At 40.5% G+C, this 9,334-nt stretch overlaps 1 protein-coding gene across 1 annotated transcript; it reads right to left on the bottom strand.

The window, feature by feature from the left end:
* Window positions 1–737: 737 nt before the first annotated feature.
* Window positions 738–8,561, bottom strand: LOC117263806 (uncharacterized). Its single transcript, XM_033637451.2, has 2 exons — window positions 7,834–8,561; window positions 738–3,006 (listed from the first exon to the last, which is right to left on the bottom strand). Exons 1-2 carry the CDS (start codon window positions 8,021–8,023, stop codon window positions 1,814–1,816), a joined length of 1,383 nt encoding a protein of 460 aa, XP_033493342.2. The 5' UTR covers window positions 8,024–8,561; the 3' UTR covers window positions 738–1,813.
* Between the last annotated feature and the right edge of the window lie 773 nt (window positions 8,562–9,334).

Below are 9,334 nucleotides of genomic sequence, written 5' to 3'. Positions count from 1 at the left end.
GATGAATGTGAGAAGCGCTGGTACGTGCTGCAGTCCAAAGCGGGCGTTATTGCCTTACTACGCTGGGTGGGAAAAGTAAGCTCATCCCTGATGAGGTCAACCACAAACATTATCCCTGCACGATCAAGCCAGTAGCGTCTTATTAAATCACTGTCGTTTAATATACAGAGAATATCTCTCCTTCCTCTCTGTCTTTCCGCCATCTTCTCTGTTTAAGACACTCTTAGGCTTCTTAAAAGTCCTCCTCCCTCCTCTTAACAGTTTTTCACCTTAGGAGCTCTCTCAAAGCCTAAGATGCTTTGTGAATAAATTTTATCTTACCAAGGGAAAATTCTAAGAAAAATCTTAGAATTCGAGGAATTCTAAGATTTTTCTTAGAATGACGTCACTAAGAGCTACTTAGTCTTAGGATTCTTTGTGAATGCCGGCCCAGGATATTCTACTACATCCCGTCTGATTTCTTAGTATGCAAGCCAGCATGCTTTTCTGGCTTTTCTGACCCACAATCCTCTGCACAGCAGACAATACGTCACATCAACTAAGCCCCAAACAGATGACAGCTTGACAGCTGACAGAAGTCGCAATGACAGATGACAGCGTATTCAAGTAACCGATGACCAGTCACATACAGTAGTAATAATAGGAATATTAATTGTTTAAGTGAACAAAATAATCATAAATAAAACAAAAATAGGACATAATTATAAAAGTAACGACAGAAAACTGCAGATGCAATGTCACTGTCAATTTGTTCGAATCTTTATTCTTTATTTCAAGGATAGCCCCTTGAGATGTGCCATCTCATTTTCGAGGGGGTCCTTACAAATAATGACAAACATAAGCAATACAAACATAATAAAAAGTAAATACAAAACATAATACCAAACATATAAACACAAGGACAATCTACAATCCGTACAGTTATAACTTTAATGTTGAACTATATATACTGCAAAGTAACAGCAGGGTTGATCTCCGTCTCTGGCGAAACAAGCAACATGGCTGCTATCGGGGCAGGGGAAAAAAGCCATAAATTAAAATCATAGTTCAACGCTAATCTAATTTATGCTGTTTTAACCATTTGTCAGTTACTTTAAGCTAACTATTGCAGTTTCAGCCACTTACAAATTACTTTGAACTTCGTTAACATCTAGTCATTGCTTATTAGCAATGATATTTCAACTGCTTATTGGTTACTTTTGTCAATCTGTTTCAACCATAATCCATTGATTTTAGCTAAAGAGTGCTATTTCAACCTCTTAACAGTTACTTTTAACAAATAGTTTCAACATTTATCCATTACTTTTAGCTAAGTAATGCTATTTTAACCACTTATCAGTTACTTTTCATGAACTGTTTAAACTAGTATTTATTACTTTTAGCTGACTAATGTTACTTCAATTGGTTAATAACTACTTTCAGCTGACAATTTCAACCAATTTTATTCATCACTTTTAGCTAACTAAAGCTGTTTCAACTGGATATTAACTACTTTTAGCAATAAGTTTCAACAGAATTTCTTTTATCACTTTCGGCTGACTAATGCTACTGGTGACGTAACAACAAGTGGCATCCCATTTCCAAGTTTAAGATTTCAAACCCTGCCCCTTGCGGCTCCATTCTAAAGGGCCAATACTCTGCCAAGGGCACCCCAAAACTAGGGGTAGGACCAAGGGGGAGAATTGGAATTGGGCCATTGAGTCTGTATCAGCCTTTAGTCTGACAGTTTTGGCTAACCAGTGTTGAAACCAGTCTTGCCCCAAGTACTTTGTTGCTGCTGGAAAAAAAATTAACAACAAGAATCTCTGCAGCTTCACTTATTACTGCTGCTCTCCCCGACACACTTGTGTTTTTTGACATTATACAACCGGGAGAAACTTTTATTGCAAACATTGCAACTAAATTGTTTCTCTCCTGTGTGGCCAGTAAGGTGTTGTTTCAGAGTTCCCTTTTGAGTAAAACTTTTGCCACAAATTGAACAACTAAATGGTTTCTCCCCTGTGTGGACAGTCAAGTGTCGTCTCAAATCTCCAGTTTGTGTGAAACCCTTTCCACAAATTGAACAACTAAATGGTTTCTCTCCTGTGTGAACAAGCAGGTGTCGTTTCATATCTCCCTTGTGTGCAAATCTTTTACCACAAACTATACAACTGAATGGCTTTTCCCCAGTGTGGACAGTCATGTGTCGTCTCAGATTTCCCTGGGCAGCAAATTTTACGTTACAAAATTGACAACTAAATGGTTTCTCCCCTGTGTGAATATTAAAGTGTTGTCTCAGATGGTCACTCACTGCAAATCTTTTACTACAAAATGAACAACTAAATGGTTTCTCCCCGGTATGGCTTCTCATGTGTTTAACCAAATTGCTTCTAAAATTGAACTTCACTTTGCAAACTGAGCAGCTAAAACGTTTTCCTTCTGAATGAAGTCTAATATGAGTCTTCCAAGACCTCTTTTGAGAAAACTTTTTACCACAGATGGAGCAACTAAATGGTTTCTCCCCCGTTTGGATCCCAGTGTGTTTCTGCAGGTGTCCCTTGTGGTCAAACCTTCCAGCACATTCAGAGGAGCTAATTGGTGTTTTTTCACTTAGAGGTACCTCACTGTTTTGCAGAGGGTTTAAACCTGACTGAGGTTCCTGAGTCTCCTCCCAGTCTCTACTGTCATCAGTCTCAGGTTCAGAGTGTGACGTCTTGTCATCAGTAGTTGGTTGTAAAGGACTATCTGGGTCTGAGTTCCTGGCTGGTTCTGGTCCTCCAGCTGAATGAAGCTGTGGGGACTGAGCATTCTCGTCATGTTCTTCACTCTTCACAGGGACAGGAGTGAATGTGAACTTGATATCAGCCTCCTTCAGCCCTTGAAGCTGCTCTCCCTCCTGACTGCTCCAGAGTTCCTCCTGTTCCTCTTTAATGTGTGGGGGCTCTGGGTCCTCCTGGTCCAGACTGGAGCTCCACTCCTTCTGCTCAGGAGGAACCTCTTCCTTAATCACCAACAGCTGCTGGACCTCTGTGGAGAATAATGAAATACATACACGTCTTAGAAAACTGTAATTTAATATTAACATTTAAACAACTAATAGCTCTACTGTTTTCAACAAGGAGATAAATCTTGCAACCTTTGTACAACATATTTGCATGCCATTCAAACAAAACTGAAAACTGTTACATGTTTTGCTTGGCTGTGTGACAAAGTTTTATTTAGTGTTAAAAGTTAAAAGAATAAAGGTTCATTATACTAAATGTGCATTTACAGACAGATCCTCCATTCAATTAAGTTCATCTCCTCAAATACATAGGAATGAATTTTTATTTGTATTAAAATGTATTTGTGTCAAAACTGAGAAAAACGGAACCTTGTACAGTAGAAGACAAAAGTGGATACAGGCAATAAAACGTGAGGTTTCAACAGGGAAGAAATTGTGGGATCCTGACACTCGGTATGCCTATGTGTGCAGCAAACACTTTGTCAAACCCTCCAAATGTATTTTTTAGAGTAACAGTTAACTGTATTTATGTATGTTAAGCTAAAGCATTGACAGTATGAATGCAACTTTTGTTATAATTGTGCCCAGCGCTCCGCGATTCAAGCAGTCCATTCCAGCGGGCCGCTCTAGCACTTCTATCAATTTACCAGCATGTAGAGGCAAGTCTCAAAACAACAATGTGTGCCGGTAGTAGGAGCAGGCTGATGGCTGAGCATGCTTAAATGCTCATCTTCTTAAAAAGAATCTCCACATCATATTTTTTCGAAGACGAGCAAGGTAGGGAGAAGGGACACTGAGGTAGACGGGCAATATTAAGCTTATCAATATACCGTTGCCTCTCTGTTAGGCATAGCGTGCTAAAATAATCCTTTGCCATCTTATTATTAGCTAATCATTAGCTAGCTATAGCTAATAATTTCAGCTAGCTAGCTAGCAATTCAATCGAGGAGACCTGAAGGTGCGGCTCCGGAGGTAGAATGACAGCGAACGAGCGAAGAAGCGGAGGGGAAAGTGGCCTTTGTTTCCCCTTTGAGGGCGTGGCTTTCAGATTTTGACGCATTGCGCTCTGTCTCTATTGCCAAAACATATGCAAATGAGTAGCTATGGTCTCACCACATCCCCTCCAGCACATACTTGTCTGATTTGAATTAATCTTTGCCACACTTTGAGGTGTTCTAAAAAAAATCTATTGACTATCTTCCATTGAAACTCTCGCCACAAATTGGCATTAGTAACTGTATGTATCTGAACACAGATCTTTAGCCACTGATCCTCAGTAATTTCCTGTTGTAACTCTCTGTCCCACTTTTCTGTCACATGACAAGTATTATCCATAGTCATCGAAGCCAAGATTCTATATATATATAACGGTAATTAGTTTATGTATATGATTTCCTTCCTGAATTTTTGATAAATATTATTCTATGAGAGAGGGCTCTGTTAATCTGTTCCCATTTGGGTGGTCAAATATAAAACTTCTAAACTGAAGATATCTATATAGTTCTGTTTTACAGAAATTAAAATCTGCCCTTAATTGGTCGAATGAGTTAAAGCTATAGTGCGTAACTTCTACAGGTCTGTAAATGTCCATTTCACCCAAGCCACTACTAGAGGAGATGACACAATGCTGATTAAGCCGATCGGCTCCTCTAACATCTCGCAGTATTTTTCAATATATATCATTTTTAGTATGCGTGTCGACCGGCGACATTCCCGCACTGGCACACAGGAAATGCTTCCTCACAACAAGAAGGGAGGGGGAGGAAGAGCGGAGAGTGTCATAGCAAGAGGTAGAGTGCAGGTAGAAAGAGAAAGCAACATGGCGGAGAAGCGGCCGAGACACGGTTCAGAAGTGGATCCTACCACAAAGGCAAGTGTTACTCTGTGTACACGGTGTGTGGTGACTGGCGAGTGTTACTCTGTGTACATGGAAGTGCCGCCAGCTTATTAGTTGTAATAACGCATTATCCGCTGGGAGGCGACAGAAGTTACGCACTATAGCTTTAAAGATATTATTACTGAATAACTGATGTATAAAGTTTAAGTTCAGATGTGTCCAATTTTTAAAACCTACATCAAGTTTTAGAGGCAAGAAGTCTTTAATATGGCTTATCAAGCTTAAGATAGAGAGATCTCTTGGTAGCTTAAAAATTTGCTGTACCTCTTTCCGAGCCACATAGGTGGTCTTTGACCATTCTCCTGGAAAATCTCTGATTGATTTAATCCTAGTAATAGGATAATAGGATCACTGACAGAGGTATATTAATACTACAACTTTTTTCCACATTGAGCCATTTATATCATCTGACAACCACACTGTCATTGCTCCTAATTGTGACGCTATCCAGTACTTTTTCAAGTTGGGCATTCCTAATTTTTTTGATTTTGCTAATTGTAATACTTTATATCTGACCCTAGGCTTCTTACCCTGCCATATAAATCGTGCGATGAGGCGGTCTATAAGAATGAACATAGATTTAGGAGGAGCAATTGGTAAAGTCTGAAAAAGAAAGAGAAATCTTGGAAGCAAATTCATTCTAATAGTCTCCACTCTGCCTATTAATGTAAGGGGAAGTATACTGCTAATGATCTGAATGTTGCATACAGTAACTTTAAAGTCCTCCTCTAGTCACTTTTCCTTACTGTTTAACAGCTAATAATTTTTCTTAAACAGAGAATGGGGATGTGGTTAATAATCCATTACCATAGCAACATCTCAGTTACAGTAGTTTAGAAACAGCAGTATGGCACTTACTTTGATGAATTTACTGTTTATCAGAGCACAAATGAGACAACAATTAGCACAACACAGCGACTCTCTCTTTCACTTGCTCTCTTATTTAATGTCTGGCTGCTCCACAGGGAAGCTGCACAGCCACATGCTGGCCACAGTCTGTCGAAGGAAGGACAGATATGTTGCTGAGGTCCGCTGCTTAAAATGGAGTCATGGGAAGTTTTGTAGGTGCACCGTCCACCAGCACTGGCTGCTCTCGCCTCTGCTCAACACCAACCCCACCCTGGGCAGCTCTGTGATGCTTTTTATTTTTTCTAAAGGGACTTGTCAACTTTTTAATCTGGAAGTTGCGCACTTCCAAATGTCCAGACTGTTACAGGCTGATGCTGGTGGACAGTGCAAACTTGAACATGTCCTGAAACTGCATTTAAGATTAAGGATCTCAGTCACATATCTGTCCTTTCTTTGGTGTGCTGTGGCCAGGCCAGCAAGTGAGAAAGACAGTCACTGTGTTGTGTTATTTCTGCCATGGGATTAGGTGAAATTCACTGTGGATAAGAAAATAACGCAGTAAACTAATGTTAAGGGCAACTACACAGAGAGATTTAACTAAGGCTATGATGCAACAGTTATGGTAAAATAAAGGATAAATTGACTGGCTAGCTTACTGTGATGTTTATAATAGCACACCTCTTCAAGCTTGAAGGATGACGTATGACTTGCAGATTCCACTATACTCATACGGCAAATTCCCCTTTTAGCATCCAGACGCTTTGAGTACAAAATTATTAAACTTGTCTCAAATTTGAACTCTTACATACAGCTCAGTCACCAGAATAAATTATTGGCATTGTATGTTTGTGCAAACCATGGGTATATTTGTATGTTTCATTGGTATCATATCAATGTTTCTACGTGGCATAGTTCTTATTACATGTAAGTGTGCTGACTTAGTCATCTGGAGGTGGAGGGGATGGTGGATGATGCCAGCTGGGCAAGGCAGCAGCCAAGCTGCAGACCCCTGTTGGAGATCAACAAACAAAAAAGTACTGCTTTTTAGCAAGACACTGCAGCCTTACCAGTGTGATTGTGGTACCATAAGCTAGATTTTAAGGCAAGACATAATCTTTTCTTAACCATGACAAAGTGTTTTTTTTGCCAAAACACAAGCAGTAGTGTGTGGCTAGCATTGTCGCCTCACAGCAAGAGGGTTTCTAGTTTGAACCCAAGGAGCCCTTCTATGTGGAGTTTACATTTTCTCCCGGTGTCAGCGTGGGTTTTCTCCAGGAACTCCGGCTTCCTCCCACAGTCCAAAGACATGCAGGTCATCTTAATCGGTGACTCTAAAATTGGCCGGAGGAGTGAATGTGAGCATGAATGGTTGTCTGTCTCTATGTGTCAGCCCCGTGATAGTGAGGCCACCTGTCCAGGGTGTACCCCGCATCTTGCCCAATGTCAGCTGGGATAGGCACCAACCCCCTGCACCCCCAAACAGGATATGCATGACTAAATGAATATTTGGTACATGATAAAATGTTCAATATCTATGGTCTGCAAAAATGTATTCCAACATTTAATCAAGCATCTAGGTTGTTATATAATGTGGGATAGTTTATTGTACAGCAGTGCATTATATTTTCTATAAGAGTATCATATACTTATAGTGTTGCTGTCCTGTGAGAATTACAAAACTCTTAAAAAGTCAGCTTTTCACTGTGTAAGGAAAACAGCCCTGTTTTCAGCTACGTGACGATACATTTTCCAGCTGATTCACGAGGGTTTTCAGAGGGTTTATTTTGTAGGAGAATTTTCTCAACACATGACGGACACTTTATACTTCGGTTTATCAAAAACATTCAAATTTAAATCAACAAATCTGGAGAAGCGTGGTTTTCGCTGGACAAGAAGGGGATGAAAACTTACACTCTAAACAGTATTTAAAGGGTATCAGGATAAAGTTGCATTATTAAAATAACATCAAGAACAAGTATGATTAAGTAGCCTACATTTCTTAAGTAAATGTAACGGTACTCAGCAATAGGTAAAGGATCTGACTACTTCCTCCAGCGATAAAACAATAAAATTAAAGCGATAAAACAATAAAACCACTACAAACCTGCTCTGTGTAACCGGACAGGGTTGTAAACAGCGTCCAGTAGTTTCCGTTGTCGGTGATTCTCTTTTGAACTGAACTCAAGTTTCTCCTCGTACTCTGCTATCGTTGTTTCAAACAGCTCAAAGATCTCTTCAGCAGCCGCAGTTAGTCGCTGGTTGACAAAAGCTCTCAGCATTTTAACTTTAGACATTTTTTTCCTAAATCACAGCAACTTTTCCTCCAGACACACTCCGATAAAGGTTTGTTCACTCTGATGTGCGCCGCGTTACTGGATACCGCCGCCTCCGTCTACTTCCAGCTAGCAAGCTGGCTTCATTAGCTTCGTAAAAGACCAGACGGTCATTCACTTTTTTTCAGGGAAAGGGAAAAAGACAGAGTCCATTCAGACAGGTTTATCTGGACACTGCTGGCCTATGAAAAAAGCTTGGTCTTTCAGTCACTCCGACTAGCACTGGTCGAGCTCTGTCTATGTCTATTTGCCGCTAGCACGCTAAGCTAACTTCATTAGCATTCTTAGCTAAGGAGGATGAGCCTGCAATTAAACGTCCCGAAAACTTACACTAAGTTCGCTTAAACAAGTTTATCTAAACACACGGGCTCTGGCGGTTCACTCTGGTTGTATCAGATGAACTATGTAACGGAAAGAGCAAGACTCACGGCGGAGACAAGGGTTCACAACAAAGACCTGAGACCAAACCTCCTCCTCCTCCTCCTCCTCCTTCTTCTTCTTCTTCTTCTTCTTCGTCTTCTTCTTCTTCTTCTGTGGTGTTTATTTGCGGTTGGCAACCAACTTGAAGGTGCATTACCGCCACCTACTGGAGTGTGGGAGGGGGGGGTGTTAAATCCTTGACTACTCTGAGCAGGTTCCCTATATTTAAACATATCTCGGCCTTCTCTGCACAGTGCCCTCCTTTCCTCCTCATATGCTCTACACTCCAACAGAACATGCTGGACAGATTCAGACTGACCACAAGTGATTACATTTGCCATCAGGGTGTTTACCTATTTTATGTAGTGTATTATTCAGTCCCGTGTGCCCTATCCTAAGTCGTGTGATGACTGCCTCTTCCCTCCAGCTCCTGCCCATCCTTCTTCCCACCCCAACCTGTTTCTGTATTAGGTGTCTTGGATGTCCCAGTATTCTTGCCACACTTATTCCACGTTTCTTAATTATTGATTTACCCTCTGCCTTACTTAACAGAATTTCTGTATCTACAGTGTGTGATTTAAGTGATTGTTTGGCCAGAAAATCTACCCCTTCATTTCCTTCTATTCCTACATAGGCAGGAACCCAAATGAAGCAGACCATCAGACCCCTCTTGTGTATTCTGTTCAGTAGATTATGTATTTCAGTTATGAGATCTTGCCTACATGACTTCATGGTTTAATACTTGTAAGTGCTGCCAAACAGTGTGATGCTATTAGTGCACTGTTATGGTTGTTTTCTTCTATCCACTCCAGACCTAATATAATAGCTGAAAGCTCAACTGTATATACCGAT

The sequence above is a fragment of the Epinephelus lanceolatus genome, chromosome 16, assembly GCF_041903045.1.
Source record: "Epinephelus lanceolatus isolate andai-2023 chromosome 16, ASM4190304v1, whole genome shotgun sequence".
In the NCBI taxonomy this organism is placed as follows: Eukaryota; Metazoa; Chordata; class Actinopteri; order Perciformes; family Serranidae; genus Epinephelus; species Epinephelus lanceolatus.
The sequence above is the reverse complement of the archived record's forward strand: the minus strand, read 5'-3'. Positions and strand labels throughout refer to the sequence as shown.

What these genes read in the sequence shown, in the direction of transcription:
- LOC117263806 (XM_033637451.2), bottom strand. Translation starts at nt 8,023, where the DNA reads ATGTCTAAAGTTAAAATGCTGAGAGCTTTTGTCAACCAGCGACTAACT. An exon ending in TGTCCGGTTACACAGAGCAG is followed by an intron (nt 3,007 to 7,833) that starts GTTTGTAGTGGT and finishes TATTCTCCACAG; the next exon opens with AGGTCCAGCAGCTGTTGGTG.